This window comes from Drosophila teissieri, chromosome 3L (genome assembly GCF_016746235.2).
Source record: "Drosophila teissieri strain GT53w chromosome 3L, Prin_Dtei_1.1, whole genome shotgun sequence".
Taxonomy (NCBI): domain Eukaryota; kingdom Metazoa; phylum Arthropoda; class Insecta; order Diptera; family Drosophilidae; genus Drosophila; species Drosophila teissieri.
The window spans coordinates 18,623,486-18,640,236 of NC_053031.1; the positions used below are offsets into that span (position 1 = coordinate 18,623,486).

Sequence of the window (16,751 nt, forward strand, 5' to 3'; positions counted from 1 at the left end):
AAATTTGACGTCTTTATATATATATAAAAAATAAATTGACAAATATAAGAGATCAATTCGAAAATCAGCGGGTAACAACTATAATAAATGAAAAATATAACTTTATTATCTAAATTTAATTGTTAAAATGACACAGCGGCTTCGCTTAAAAATACCACATCTCTTCTTAAAAATACCACACAAGTTGCGAAATTCCCTGCGATAGTGTTGGAAGTCGCGCCACACATTCAGTGCTATCAGCTTGCATTGTACCACCAAAATTACTTGTATTCCTCCAAAATTGGCAGGTAAAACGCATTAAACTGATAACCGCGATAGCCCTGTCGTCACCAGGAGATCCTCCCGAGAAGAGAGTGCCACAGCACGGAGGAGAAAACAGCTGTCGTGGGACACTCCGGTGAAAATGACAAACCTGTGAATTCCTCGAAACTGTTCCTGGTGGGGGTGTCTCTCCTGCTCTCTCCCTCTCTCTCTATCCACTCACCCCTCTCACTCGCTCGCCCGCTGGAAGGAGGGGGATGGACGGTTGATGTTACGACGAGCACCTCAGCGCAGTGTGAATCACGTTTGGACGACCCCAAGGGAACGGCAACCGCGAGAAGCCAGCGATGTACCAGAGTGCCTGCCAGGCAGCCACCACGGGCTCCTGTGTCCCGGGAGCTGGTCAGCAGCCGGACAACGAGCGACAGTCGGCGCTGATCGCCCAACAACCCCCCACCGCGCCTGTGGAGCCTGATTACAGTGGCTTCGATATCGTTAAGGCCACCCAGTATGGGGCCATTGCCCGGGTCCGGGAGCTGGTCGAGTCAGGCTGGGATGTTAATCAGCCGGACAGCGAAACGGTCACCCTGCTTCATTGGGCGGCCATCAACAATCGAAGAGACATCATCCGGTACTTCCTCGAGAAGGGCGCCACCGTGGATGCTGTGGGAGGCGAACTTAATGCCACGCCCCTGCACTGGGCTACGCGACAGGGACATCTTGGTGCCGTCGTTCTGCTTATGGCCGCCGGTGCAGATCCGAGAATCAGGGATGCGGAGGGCTGCTCCTGCATACACATCGCCGCCCAGTTCGCGCACACCGCTCTAGTGGCCTACTTCATAGCCAAAGGCGTGGACCCAGATCTTCAGGATCGAGGCGGAATGACGGCGCTGATGTGGGCAGCTTGGAAGGTAAGCTTGGTTTTGATACAACCTACTTGGCCATCGCCAGCATTATATACATATGTATGTATGTATGGTATGGTAGGAATCCGAAGAAAATAAAATATTTTAATGATTAATGATTCACTCACAAAATTATCAGGAAGTCATGCCCTAACTACTTCCACAAAAAAATATAATCAATCTTTTGGGAATAAGTGAATTTCTAAAAAAAGAACAAATATACATAGTTTAACTTGAGAACCCTTATAAAAGGACAGTTCAAAAGTTGTGTCACTACTAATGAACTCTTTTTGTTTAAGGTTTGCGCACTGGATCCTGTGCGCTTGCTGCTGACCCTCGGAGCGAATCCCGCCATGGTTGATTATACACATGGCAACACGGCGCTGCATTGGGCTATCCTGGCCCGCAATGCCACGGCCATTTCCACTCTCGTGCTCAAGTCGAAGGCCTCGCTGGATGTGCCCAATCTGCGGGGCGAAACGCCGCTATCCATGCTGGAATCCCAGACAGGAGCCATTTGGATAGGGGCGAAGGTGATGGACCGCGTGAAAGAGGCGGCACTCACCTCGCAGCAAAGGCGGTCGCTGCTCTCCAAGCTGCGGCATGACAAACGCCTGAGGTGGTGGTCCATGGTGGCCTGCCCCTTTACCGCTTTCTATCTGGCTGGCATCGTATTCACCGTAAACACGCTGTACATTATTAAGTTTTTCCTGCTTGGCTGCTTGTATGCCATATTCCACACGATCGGCAAGGCATTGTTCGATGAGCACCTGATGGCCCTGCTGCCGCTGAGTGTTTACCTGGCCACCAAGGCATGGTTCTATGTCACCTGGCTGATGTACATCGACGATGCCGTCTCACTTACGGCCACCGTTTGCTTCCTGATCTCCTCGCTCTTGTTGTGGGTGTGCTTCCTCAAGTCGTGGAAGGGAGATCCTGGTATTATTCGACCTACCAGAGAGCAGCGATTTAAGGTAGGAGTCTGTTTTTATTAATTTAATTTTTAATATGCCCATACTAGCTAGCTCCAACTAATCCGCTATATTCCTTATTCATAACCTTATAGACCATCATTGAGCTGTCGGAGCGGGGTGGAATCGGCTTTGAGCCCGCCTCCTTCTGCTCTGGCTGCTTAGTGCGCCGGCCCATCCGCTCGAAGCACTGCTCCGTGTGTGATCGCTGTGTAGCGAGGTTTGATCACCATTGCCCCTGGGTGGGCAACTGCATCGGGTTGAAGAACCACAGTTACTTTATGGGATTCCTCTGGATGCTGCTGATTATGTGCGCCTGGATGCTGTACGGAGGCTCCAAGTACTACGTGAATCAGTGTAATGTTCGATTCGATGGTAAGTTTAACCGTTGAGCCTTCAGAATATTTCTTAAATTGCGTTTGCCAACAGACTTTCTTGGTGCCATGCGAGCCATTGGCAACTGCGATGCCTGGGTGGGCTGGGTAATGGGTAACGCCATGCTGCACATGTCCTGGGTGATCCTGTTGACGATCTGCCAGACATATCAGGTAATTTGCTTGGGCATGACCACCAATGAGCGCATGAACCGGGGACGGTACCGCCACTTCCAGGCTAAGGGCGGCCACAGTCCGTTCACACGTGGGCCCATTCAGAACCTCGTGGACTTTCTCGAGTGCAGCTGCTTTGGATTGGTACAGCCCAAGCGGGTGGACTGGATGAACTACTACGACTACGATGCGCAAACGCATCAGACCATCGAAAAGGAGCCGTTGCTGAGCGTGGACTGCCCAGATGGGATGGCTGGCGACCACCAGTATGTGTAGGATAAGTCCTATCGGGATGCGAAGACGCTTCAAATGCCTATTGCGCATGTTTAACAACCAAAACCAACCGCTTTAGAAAGTCCGCTACAGCTTTTTCTCTTTTCCAAAAATCCAATTCGTTTCATTTTCGCCACCATTTTAATTGGTCCCCACTGATCTGCTGCAAAAATATATAAACTGCGATTCGCAAAAAAGTATTCAAAACAACCAAGACAGAAGCGTCATCGCTGACCGATATCGGATGGACGAGTTGGGGTCCAGGCCCGCCGTGGCTACCCTTCACTAACGTACATATTATGAATGTATTACTGTAATTACTCTGTATATTTCTGCGTATTTCTTACTCTTCGATCATAAGCCGAAAGTACACAAAACCATTTTGTCCTTCAAAGTATTTGTATACCAAAAAACCTAAATGCAAACGTAAGCAAATGAACACCGAACAAATTTAACAATGCAACCATAATCAAACCAGAGTTTGTTTGAGCGTGTAATATTCAAGATTCTAATTCACTTACTGAGATATTAACAAATTGTAAAGCGCACACAACAAAAAGTAACACCAAAAGTAAACTGTCAAAGTTTTAAGGGATTGCACGGAGGTGGAATCTGAGCGAAGTTTGTCCTAGGCGGGCTGCTCATTGGAGCATAATCTATTAGAGAAGTGTATAGTTATACCGAAAATTCAGGAATACGCAGTCTTCATAGCTGACAGCTCTCTATGGATCGATAACTTCGCTTCGAGAACGACACGCAAAGACTTTTCAAATATCACTAATTAATGTGGCAAACGCAGCGAAGACAGCAATTTAATCAACTGATCCCAAGCACTAGCATACTTAAATCAATAATGAATTAATTCTAAATGCGATCCAATTCTAATTATGCACTAGTCTAGTCAGAAAATTATTTAAGTAAAATGTTAAAGTGCAACTACAGCCACAAATTCGATAAATAAATTGCATATTTATATAAACCCATATAGCTATGAAATGATCTAATTATAATGTAAAAGGAATTTCAGCAACCTGAGAATAAACCGCATAGCAATGAATAAAATATGTTGTAATTGTAACACGTTACTTAAATGCATTTAAATATTAATTCAAACGAAGTCTACAAACCATTTTAATACAAAACAATCGCTAAGCAAACCTTTTCAACTATGTACTGTACGATATATTGATAAAAACACAACTTTTTCGACGTATTTTGTATTTGAGATTATACAAACGGAAGTGGAGATGAAGGATTTGCTATGAAGTTATATGTTTCAAATCCATTTTGTATATTCCTTTCGCTCACACTGCTAGAAGATGAAAGCTTTCAAAAGACTATATAAACCGAACAAGATCTAACATCAAGCAAGCCCCTACAAAGCATTGCGCATATTAACGTAAAAACTAAGTGTTTTGGCCTATTTAATAAAGCAAATCAACCCCATTGCCTACATCTTTAGTTTAGCGACTAAGTTCAAGACAAATATATTTAACTAAAGATATATTAATGAATGTATTAAATAGTGTGTAGAACGATGAAACTTGTGAGCTCGATGAGGTGTATGTGTATGTGTAACAATGTGCGTTAAAAACAAATTTAAATAATAAATAGACCTTTATTCCGTATTCAAAAAGGGCAGAGTTCGCATTTATAATTGTGTTTTGATAGGCCTAACAAATGAAAATGAAAGGCGTTTCGGATTGGGTTTTAATTTGTTTTTATTGTTTGATGACATAATATTGTAGATTTTAAATTTCATTTTTTGTTTTTATTTTTTCATTTTTGTCGACATTGATGCATTACATTAATAGGCTCACTTTAAAAATAGAATTTCTTCCCTTTTATGATAAATTAAGTGAATGGTTTTATCGATTGATTTTTGTTTTGCTTTTACAAAAAGTAAAACATTTAAAAATAGGAAATTTAAACGAGTTCATGCGATTTACTGCGATTTAAACTTCGTGATTAGTTGCAATTATTTTCTAGCGTTTGCCTTAGACTTTTGCAGCGGTTGTAAATGATATACAATACATATATTATTTTAGCAGTATTTATAATTTACCTGCTTGATTGCAAAAAATATGAGAATTTCGCGCGTTTGCAACGAGCCAATTTTTGTATCCTTCCAATATTATTATTTTTAGTTTAAGCAAATAAAAAACACAAGGGCTTATGCGCTAATTAAAAGAATGGTTGCAAAAGTTAGTTGAGAAATACAAGACATTGATTACATATAGAGTAAAAGATTGAATGTAGTTCTGGACTGGTCTGTGAGCGAATCGTGTGTTTTGGATAGCAATAGCGTCTTTTGTCTATATAATATATTTATCAGGTGGGAATTCGGCGTGGCCAGCTTGAGCTCAATATATATACTATATAATGATTGATATTTGGTCGGAGTTGAAAGAAGCTATAGGTGTTTTATCGTTTACAATCGTTTCCCATTTTCACATGCTAACACAGAATACAGAACGCGGCCGAAGATGAAGTTCATGTCGAAGAAGGGTTAAATTAGGAGTAAATATATATTGCAATGCGTTTCATAAGCGCACTTGATAAGAGGGGGAATAAACATAAATCGGTTAAAATATATAGATGTATAATTATTCTTTAAGCCTAATACAATGTTTTACGACTGCGCTTGGCCGAGTTCCCAAGACGGCAATTAGAATTTGCGCTAGGACAGTGCGGTATTCGTTATACCATATTGAATTGAATGTGTGTACAGAACAGGATCGAAAGGAAACTCCCGATTTAGGAACACCGTCAAGCGCAGCCGAAGCGGTTCTTTATATATTAACTACGGACGCGCCGCAGACTTTTAGATGCTTTACAAAGTGGCTTACAGATAGCCCATTTTCACCCTCTTGCAATGCAACTTAGCTCTTTTAAGCGCGGCCTCACCACTCACGACTGAGAGACATTTCAGGAAACCAGAATGTGATACGATGAAGCCATTTATGGGACAAACCCCATATACCAACGTTAAAATTTACCAGTGCCAACGATCAAGAGTGAGTGGGAGACCACGCTTAAGCTTAATTCTTTAATAAATATACGAAATATTATACATGCCTAAGTGCTAGAAACATGTGTAGACACATGCCTTAAATATATATCCATGTATGTATGTATATATAAATTTGTTTTAGTACATGTATTATATATATTGTTTTTAGTTTTCTTTTCTTTTTTTCTTCTCCCCATTTTACTCTTATTTCTTTTTGTTTTCCTTTTTTTAATAAAAAATATATATAAATATAGCTATTTGAATTTGATTTTATCTCTCTGTTCATATGTATAGTTATCATTTTTGTTTTATGCATTTAAATCTTTTGCTTGCTCAGTTGGTTTACCATTAAATACAGAGTTATGATTATTGGGTAAAAATAGAGGCTTATGCTTGGATTTAATATACCCTTTAGTTGGGGTACCGCAAAACGCAGTAAGCAATTAGCAGTTGATTAAAAAACACAAAAAATAATAATTATTATAATTGGTAGAGCAAAACAAGAATAAATAACAAATGTGCCGTGTAAATTGGGTTCTGTAAAAATTATGTATATCATATAAAACTTATGCTTAGGCCTAGCTGTCGAGCTGGGGATTATAGTTGATAGCAAATGGTAGTTGGTTTCATCTCGTCGCCCCATTCTCATTCGTCCTGGGGTAATGAGTGAACGGTTTGGGAAAGGGATGTTTTGTTTGCTTGCTTGTCGGCTTGCTTGGTCTTGTAATATGTATACAATTTATCATATATTTATAAACATTAGTTCCCACTGATGTTACGTCTTTTGCAGCAACTCGCTTTGTTGGCTGGGCGGACTTGTCTGCTGCTGGTTCAACATGGTCGGAGCAGACAGAGTGGTTGCCTGGGTAATAACTGTCGTGGCAGAGATGGTCTGTTGCTGTTGCTGATGCAGCTGGTTCGGCGCCTGCTGCAGCTCCTGTGGATGCTGCTGGTTGGACTGATTGTTCAGCGGCTGGTTCGAATTGCAGAGCACCGAGTAGACGGAGTCAACTTTGCTAAGCTTCTCAAAGAGTGGGATCAGTTCGCGCAGTTCGCAGTCGGTAACATCGTCAAACCAGGATTTCACAGGAACCTTTCATAGAAAATAAATAATTCAATACGGGGTTTATATTTGATCAGTTTTTGTTCCACTTACTGCATTGTCCGGATGAAAGATATAACTGGCCGGTGAATTATCGACAATGACGATCTTTTGAAGATCCCGCCCCAGACGATTTAGATCCTTTATGTAATTACCCCTGTAATAAACGCATGATTCCCTAAACAGTCTTGCACGAAACACATTCCACCTGAAATGACGATTAAGTAAGTAAAGTTAAGTAAAGGTTTTCTGTAAGTAAAAGTTTGTCCACAGAATTTTATTAAGCGGCTAATTAAGGGTCAATATAACCATAAATATAATTTAAACTTACTTGTCTAGCAGATCGGCGACGGGATCTGCATATTTGGCTAGTGATGCTGTAAACAGAACGCACTCGTATAGTTCGCCCATCTTCTGCAGAAACTCGTCCACGTGCGGTCGCTTCAGAACGTATACCTGATGTACGGTTCCATCGATCTCCACGGGAACTATGAAATCAGCATTCGGTATGGGCTGGCAAGTACAACATCAACTCAAATGAATATGAGGAATACTAGGCGATTATCCAGATGCACTCACCTTAAAACTACTGTGCACTAGGGTCTCATCCAAATCGATTACCATGCACTTTCTGTGCATATCGGTAAGCCTAACCTGAGGTAGTAGGTACCTTTGTTGGTCCGGTAGTGGTGGCGGTGTTGTTGAACCATCGATTTGTGTGCCATTCTGGTTGGTTTTCGTTCGGTTTCGTCGCCAGCAGCAAAGCAGAGATTGGAATAATCCTCGCTTCTGTGGCTTTAAACGATCCACATCATCTGGAGATACACAAGAAATAAATCAAAAATATGGGCTTAGTAAATATTTTAATGATTTGTGGTCAGTATTATTAGAACTTAAGGTGATCCTTTCTTAAAAGACTAAAAGTATTTAATTTGTACAGTAAAACTGAAATCACAAATTTGTTTAAAATTTCATCCACCCACTGAAATCTCAAATTTGTTTAAAATTTCAGCCACGTTTTTCAAATAAAACAAACTAGTTTTCAGCATGTGATGTAGCTAAGCACATCATAAATCTCAATAAGGATAGCCAAATGCCATATACATTCCATCGCTCTAACATCATATATTTTAACAGCAATTCCGAGCATTTTCTCGATGACTCCTCCACTAATTTAAACAAAATTCTATCCGCCTCATAAAAACTTCTCGCGCAATATTTAAGACCCCTAAATACTCGTACGCCCACGATGTTTTCCCATACGTGCGTATATATTTTCATTCCATTTTCGTCTGGATGTTTCGCCTTGCTCGGATTACTATTTACAGATTGTCAGTTTGGCCACATAGTGACATAAACATTGTCTGTTTTGTTTGCCACATTTGCATAATACAAATATAGATCTATTCCAATTTCTATATCTGGTTAATACTGCAGTACATGCAGTGCAGACAATTTGTTATAGTTTCTCGTTTGGCCGCCAGTGTGTTTTGGTTTGCGGTTTGTGTTTTTTTGTGCAAAATTGTTTATAAATAGAAGTCAAAGGCAAAACTAGAAGGCAGCAACACGGTTGCTCGAGGGGCGGGGGAGGGTGTGCGGTTCAGGGGGTGGAAACATGCGTTTAATCGATGGGAAATGCTATAATTGCATACAAACACAAACAAAGTAGGTAGAGCAGGTGAACGAGTCCGTGTTTTACAGTCCAACATCATTGTATCATTTCTACTAATTTAAGAAGTAAAGAAGGTCTTTCACACTATTTGTTTCTAAGTGACAAGTTTTCTGTTCGATAAAAATTACATACTTATAAAACAACAATTATTTAAATAATTGTTAAAAATGTATTTTTCTGTTTTTTGTTCATACTAGTTTTGTATAAATGCATAATAATTATATGACAAATAGTTGGAACGCTTAGTATTTAATTATTATTCATTCTTTATGACATTCTTTATTAATAATACATTTTATTTTTAACTATAGTTCCCTATTCTAGAGCGCGAATTTGGTGGAGTGCAAGCCATCGAAGCTGCACTGTAGCAGATACAGCGAGCAGAGAGATAGTTAGTCGGATAGATAAATAGATGGATAGAAGGTCACGGGTTGACCTTTAAGCTGGCTTGAGGTGCGGCCACCTTGGCCAAAAGGGATGAGGGATGGCTGGCAGATGGGGAGTCAGCGATAGAGGATAGCGAGAATGCGTCCGTCCGCCATTTGCATTGTGTGGCAACAAAAGGAAACGGCAGTCAAACATCACTTAGCAGGGAAAACAAGCTTCAAGTGGGCGATGGGGGTGGTGGCAAAGGGGGGAGGTGGGGGAGCGTCCTTCTTGCTGGCTAAGCTAGACGTAACGGTTCATTGAACCGTTAGCCAAGTGAAAACTGAGCTTAGGATATGTCGAGCATTTTCTTGCTGCGAACCTCTTTTCACCATACCCTTTTAAATGGGTTTCAAAATTGATGTGCAAAAAATGCATCCACATATAAAGTGTAATCTATTTCAATGTTTTATAAAACCATTGGGAGGTAATCTAATTATTAGAGAACTAAAACAAAAAACTTCTTCCAAGCAGAAAAAATAAATCTTGATATTTTAGAAAACCAATCGTTTCTAGAACGATCTTAAAAAGTAATCAAAGTTCAAAGAAAGTGCCTTTAACATGGGCCGGAAATATTAATTTAACTCAGCTAGTTATCCATTCAAATCTAGGAGAAACGTGTAATCTTGTTCGTATGCTGTATACGAATGTTTCTGAGATCGCAGCTCGCAAGAAGTGGTCTACCAAGGGTACTTAAACCTAGCGTTACTCTTTCTTGCTTTTTCCTAATGTATTTTTTTGCACATAGAACCCTTGCCAGTGAAGTGCAAATGCACTTGAATATTTTATGAGCGTGTGCTCTTGTTGTAGTTGCTGCTGCTTCGCTAGCATAATGAAAGCTTTTTCCAGCGTCTGGCATTTGTAATTATTAGGCAGGTGAACCACCCCCAATCCCCACAGCCTTCACCTCCTTTCCGCTCCTTTTCCGCTCACCTCTCAAGTTTTTGCATAACTTTGCATAAAAAGGGGCCGACAGCCAACGCGAAACACTCAACTTGTTGAAAACTGCTCTGTATCCTGGCTGATTATTGATAGGCAATCTATATTTGGGTCGTCAATGGAGCAACACCTCCAACAACCAAGCAAACAACCAACCAACCATCCAGCCAACCTACTCTAATCCGTTTCATTCCCAACAACCACCCCATCCCACCCACATCACACTCAAATAGGCTTTTGTCCTATTTTTAAGGTGTTTCAAGCAAACCGTCGATGGAATTGTGTGGGCAGCCTCTTCGCATTCCTCTTGTGCTCGTTTCCAGACATATTTAGATGACCATATTTATAGCTCATTATTGGGCCAACAATCTGTCAAGTCTCTACGAGATTCTGTTTTAATAGACACCCAAATATGGGCGAAAGTATGCAAAACGAATCGGCCACGTTGAAATACTTCATATTTCAAATGTCAGGTTGCATTGATGATGGTTACCGTTTACACTCGAAGTACTTAAATAAAAGTTATATGAAGATATTAATAGCAACTGCTACAAACACCAAATGATAAACATATATGATTGATTAATTATCACTTCTGTATAAACTAATAAAAATAAAATACAGCTGAATGGTTGTATATTACTTCACGTAATTAATTGAAGCTATAACAATTATATACGATTTGTATAATAGCAATAAAAGGTAAATTCCCAGCAACTCTAAAGTAAATGCATCGGTTAATAACAGCAAACCACATTCAATGCAGATAACTTCAGCTGAGGTCAAAAGAATAAATCGCAGATTTATGTAAAATATTAAAGAAAACATGTACACAAGGACGAAGGCAACTATAATCGGTGCATTGAATTATGCAAATGCGATTCCTTCTCCGCCAGACTGTTAAACGGCCTTACGCGTCAATTGGGCTTGATCTTCAGGACAAACCGACAACCTACAGCTCAAGAAAAGCCAAAGCAACTATATGTATATGTATGTACATATATCTGGTGATGCGAAACGGCACTGGCCATTCCCAAAGATTTTCTTTTGTTATAATTTGAACATATTTCTGTGACAACTTTCTGTTCTGTTGGCGGGCAAGGTCTTTTTTATGTCAGATAAGCAGGGGAAACACGTCAGGGGGTATTATTTGATAATTCATTTAAAACAAATAAAAGAAAAATTCATAAGAAATCGAGACTATAATTGCCCACATGCACACACACAATTGAGTTGTTTTATTCGGTTCTCGGCCACAGACGCTTATCTAATCGAAATGTTTGTTATCTGACAGGGGGCACACCATGATATCATTCTTGCCGATTCCAAGAGCAACAAAAATGCCACACAGTCTCGACCTTCAGCATATTTATGAAGTTTTTCGTGGTCTTTTTTCTGTTTTTAAAAACTTCAAGATAGAGGCAGCTTAAAATTTAAGCCGCGCCAAAGAAGATGGCAAACAAAGTTAATGGCACGTGATATAAATGGGCAAAAAAGCAAGTGTCAATGGCTACAGTAAATATTGGAAAAGGGACTGTATAAATGTAAAGTTATTGATCAATTATTTTTTGTTTAAATATTTACTCAAATGAAAAGGAAAGAAGTTCACAGTTTTTTCTTACTGTGTCAATTGGTACACCTGCTTTACAATTTTTGAAAACTGAATTTCCTTTCTCCCTCGTAAAAATTGTTATACAATTGAAGCACCCCAAGTCGCCTTTGGTTTTTGGGGGTTGTTCTTAGCTTTAGGAAGCTGGGTTCCGAAAAAGCAAATTTTATAAATTTAAAAGCTGGAAGTGCTTGCCCATGTTTTGAAATTTCATATTTTCATAACTAAACGTGGGCAAAACAAAACTAATTTCTGGGTAAACGATTCTAGCTTTCGAATTCTAAAAATTTGCTTCTACCGAATCCAGCTTTTTTTGCGAACGCATCTTCTTTAAGCTGTTGGCCTTTATTTAACCCCCATCGTAGTTCAACGAACCCATATTAACCACGAAGATAAAATCTCCTTGTTCAGAACTCGTTGACCTTTATCGATTTAAAAAGGAAAAACTAAGGCCGTCTTTTTCAAAAGTGTTTCTTCTGTTTCTGTGAGCAATAGTATATAGGAAATAGCATCACACAAATCTTTTGCACGCAGTCCGCTCATCTTGTGCCGTATATAATATTATTTTCAATAATTAAACATTGCAATGCATCTGTTCACTGTCTGTTTTGTGTATTTTAGGGTCCATTATGTCGTCATTTAGATACACATATAGATAAAGGCGAAATAGTAGCAAGAAAACCAATTCTTAGTCCCTTATTTTTGTCAATTAGAAGTGATTTTTAACACCAATTTTGAATGTAGTTAGTTTATAAACAAGATTTAATAAACTTGAATAGATGTTATCCATAAAATGGTATAAACAAAATATACATATATCACTCTAGCAGTCTAATTTTTACCGGTAGTTCGTCTAGTGTTCTGTTTAAAATAAGGTCTTAAAACTTAACTTTCTTTGGGCCAGCGCAATAATTGTAAAATAATCGAGTTTGTTTATACAACCAAATAAATAAATTTCTGCCATTTACCTTCACATTTAGTTATTTTTGGATCTGCCTAATAATTGCATAATATGAAATGTTTATACATTTAAATTATAAATATTTCAGAGTGTACAACAAATGTTTATAGTATTTAACGTTACTATTTTTGGTGTACAGCAATAAATGAAATAAAAAAAAATTCTATATAAAAGAACAAGTAATATGTTTATGAAATAAAAAGTATAAACATTTCAGCATGCCGCAGTAAAATGTTCAGCATTCGGTACAATCCAGTTTTCCCATTTTCCAAAATTTGTTTATGCACGAGATCTTTGAACTCAATTCGCACTCTTTAATTTAACATTATATGTGCTATTTTTAGAATCGCTCAATAAATGTGAAAAATAATAAATTTTTGAGAAAGGGCGTTTAATCGAAGAAAAGCGCGCAGTCTGTGTGTGCGCGAGCAATTTGGCTTTTAAGACCTTGAGAAAATTGAAAAATCACAGCAGTTTAGCTGAGGCGTCTAGAAATGAGATACTAGAGAGCATTTGCGTTTGCCCATAAAAACAATATAGATGTATTTATAAGCGAGGGGAGTCCATGGAGCGCGAGGGGGCGTGAGGTTGGCGGTATGGCGAACACATATCTATATAAATATTTATACGCGGTGAGGCAAAGCAAAAAGCACTTAGGCGGCGGCACCCACTCTCAAATAAAAAAGAAAAACATATTTCAACTGTTGCTGTTCGCTTGCCGGTTTGTCCCCTATTGCCGTGCTCCTCGCACGCACAGGCGCCCCACACACCCACTCGCTCACTCACGAAAAACAGCTGAGATCAGAATAATAGTAGTGAAGGCCTGAAATCTCGTATCCTAAGCTCAAGTGATACATCACTGTATGTACACATCATATTGATGCATCAATTTATTGCCAACATGTATAACCAAAACTTTTCTGTAAATACTCAGGCTTTATAACACTGACATATGTATATGAAAATTATATTTTACATTATTTTTACTTAGCCAAAGATAAAACAAAATAGATAACGATCCTAGACACAAACTGTGTGATAGCAAGTTGGAAATTATTACGTTTTTGAGTGTGTACTACAGTCTTGACCACAAGTGTTGTGCATACAGCTACGGTGACGTTTTGCTCATTATCTCACGATCTCTCAGTTGGCTATAGCTAAACTAGTAGAAACCGCATAGATCCCTATTTGGAACGTAATGGGATAACTTGATTTCAAGATGTAGGCTCCCGAAGCGATTTTCAATATATATGTATGTACACATATATTTTTCTGGTGACACATATAGATCGGCGAGGCGATAAAGAAAGACATTTATTTGCGGCTAGCTGGCAACACAGTCGATAGAAATCAAAATCAAATTCGAAATCAGAATCAAAGTGAGCGAGCGACGTCGATTAGCACCTAACCGCAAATATTTTGTATATAATATACCATGTACATTTGTGTGAACATGTATATAAGGTGCAGTGGCGACCGCAGATTAGATTAAATTAGTTATTACTTTACTTAAAAGCGTTCATCGCGTTTTTTCCTGCGCTCAGTCAGCCCCGCCCTTCTACTTTTTTATTGCTCACTCTCTGCACAAATAAAAAATACGAAAATCTTAGATCAAATAGACTTTTTTCATTGATGTTCATATCATTTCGATATAGAAATAATAGCGAATGCTAGGTTTAGTCACGTAAGAGGCACTTGTTTCTGATGACAATAGTCCGGGTGGTTCAATTCATTAAATATGTAAATACACCTGGGATTGTGTATTAAATATAACGTCATGATTTTGTCCTTTCGATCGCATTTTCTTGGTGTGTAGTTAACCCGCTCTCTCGTGGCTCTCACCATTCATTTATTCATTCATTACAACCGTATCGCAACCTTTAAGCCACGCTTTTGTTGTTCGTCTGTTGCTTTGCTTGTTTGTTTGTTTGCATCACTGTAAAAAAACACACAACTAGTTTGATTGTGCTCTCTCTCGCTGTCTCTCGCTTCATACCGGTTTTCCTGTATTTTTTCTTAACTTTTTTTTGCGTTTTTTCTGCTGCTTTTTACTGTGCAATTTAATTGGCAGTTTCTATTGTTGGACCCTCGAAAGTAAACATGCAAAGGCAGTTAGGCAGTTAAGCGAACGAGAAAAGAAAATAAGATGGGAGGAAAGTAAAGGCTTTCGTGTCGAAATTCCATGACGTCACATGCGCCGAAAGACGTCATCAATTGATTACAGGTGGGAGTGGGCCAGTGGGTGGCAAATGGGCGATGGGTGGTGGTTGGTGGGTCGCTGGCGGCAGAGTTGCAACTGCGTCGCAAAATAATTCAATAACCACAAAGCGAAGCCAGCAAGTGGTTAGATCATTCACAATGGCCAACGAACAAGAAAACACTGTGTGCTGTGCTGTGTTGAATAAAAAAGGGGGCGAAACAAACACAACAGACAGACACAACTGCCGCGAAAATAACACTATTATTAAGTATTGTTATACATCGCAGTGAAAACCTGTGCAAGCCCATTCATTTGAATGTTAACTCATGATTGGGAACTTTTATCATTAGAGAATATTAAATCTTTTTTTTGTAGAAAAATTCTTAAAGTTTAAAGTTTATCACATAAATATTATTTTAAATTAAGCCTTATTTTACCAGAAAAAAGTGTCTCTAAGGTCAAACTTCTAGTCTAAGGTGAAAGTATTAAACAGAATAATTACAGATATTTAAAATGGAAATTAGATTCTCAATTATAGCAAAGAAATTGCCATTTAATTGGTTTCAAATTACAGAGAGTACGGCGAACTGGAAACAGTCGTGCAAATAAATAATAGCTAATGATACGTTTATTGCATGTTATTTAAATATATTTTTCCAAATTTCAAAAACATTTGTATATTATTTTTTCATTATTGGAGTGGTTCCTGTACAAATTAAAAAGGCCAATGCCATTTAACTCGCTGCGACTTTCAGAAAGTACGACACATGTACAACTTATTCCCACAATTATATTGACCGCAATTGGGTGAGTTTGAAAGGTCAGCGGGGTGTTGGGGCCTCTTTTTTGGGGGGGTTATGCTGGGTGGTGGGTGGTAAGTGGGGGAAACTTCTTGGCAGCGGACAAGTGTCCTTTCGCCTTTGTTGTGACGCCTTCGAGTGGCGATGAGTCATGAGGGGAGCTCTATATATATAAGTATGTACAAGTATGTATGGGGTCTGAGCTTACACCGCTTTCCCCAGTTTTACCCCCATTTTTTGTTCTCACCTTTGTCATTGGGATAGCTGGGATAGACGTTCAGTTGCTCGTCGTCGCGGGAAACTTGCGTTATTATTGATGTTGCATCCATTTAAGCACTCGGTTTGTGGCTCCACTTCGCTTAACAGGTTGATAAATCGGATTCGGATTCAGATTCTGATTCAGATCGGTTTCGGATAGGATAGCTGCAAAATGTTGCGCACACATGAGAGATAGAGATACATAGGATATTGCAATTATCGCGAGATGATTCCATGTTTTCTTCGCATATATGGTAAGTGTCATGTATATATGCCATACATATGTACATTTACCACGTATATATAGCTCACACACACACATGCACCAATTGATAGCCTGCCCCAGACAGTGGAATTTTACAATTACGCTTTGGCCGTCCGTTCGCTTCGTTTTATTTCTCGATGCAAATGGGTTTTCCCTTTGATATTCACCTCGCTATTTATCGCTCTCTCTTTAGCTCTGTTGCACTTTCGCCTCTCGGTTTAAGTAAATTCAAAACTTTTCAACGAATTTCAATAAAAAACACTTTCTTTCTTTCCTTCGCTCTTGTTTTTGGTTGCGCTCATTCTTTTACTTCTTTATCCGCGTCTGCTTTTCGCACACAGCTTCGCAGCGTTTTATTTATAAACGCCCACACAGACACAGCACTAACACACACTCTCGCACGCACACGTACGCACACTTGCTCGGCCGCTGGTGTTTTCGTTATTTCGTCTCGTTATTTAAATTTTTTCTAATTTTTGCCATTAATTAATCGCGCAAAATAACAAAACGCGTGTGTACGTCGAAAAAAAGTAACAGGAATAGCGCAA

General features: G+C 39.3%; 2 protein-coding genes across 2 annotated transcripts; one reads left to right on the forward strand and one right to left on the reverse strand.

Moving 5' to 3' along the window:
- Positions 1 to 66: 66 nt before the first annotated feature.
- LOC122616078 (palmitoyltransferase Hip14) lies at positions 67 to 4,594 on the forward strand. The gene is made up of 4 exons (XM_043791361.1): positions 67 to 1,172; positions 1,466 to 2,140; positions 2,233 to 2,512; positions 2,567 to 4,594. Exons 1-4 carry the CDS (start codon positions 609 to 611, stop codon positions 2,959 to 2,961), a joined length of 1,914 nt encoding a protein of 637 aa, XP_043647296.1. The 5' UTR covers positions 67 to 608; the 3' UTR covers positions 2,962 to 4,594.
- A 949-nt stretch (positions 4,595 to 5,543) lies between these two features.
- On the reverse strand, positions 5,544 to 16,751 carry LOC122616079 (phosphatase Herzog). Its single transcript, XM_043791362.1, has 6 exons — positions 16,371 to 16,751; positions 15,928 to 16,103; positions 7,653 to 7,888; positions 7,405 to 7,586; positions 7,128 to 7,281; positions 5,544 to 7,064 (listed from the first exon to the last, which is right to left on the reverse strand). The coding sequence occupies exons 2-6, from the start codon at positions 16,007 to 16,009 to the stop codon at positions 6,747 to 6,749; spliced, it is 972 nt and encodes a 323-aa protein (XP_043647297.1). The 5' UTR covers positions 16,010 to 16,103; positions 16,371 to 16,751; the 3' UTR covers positions 5,544 to 6,746.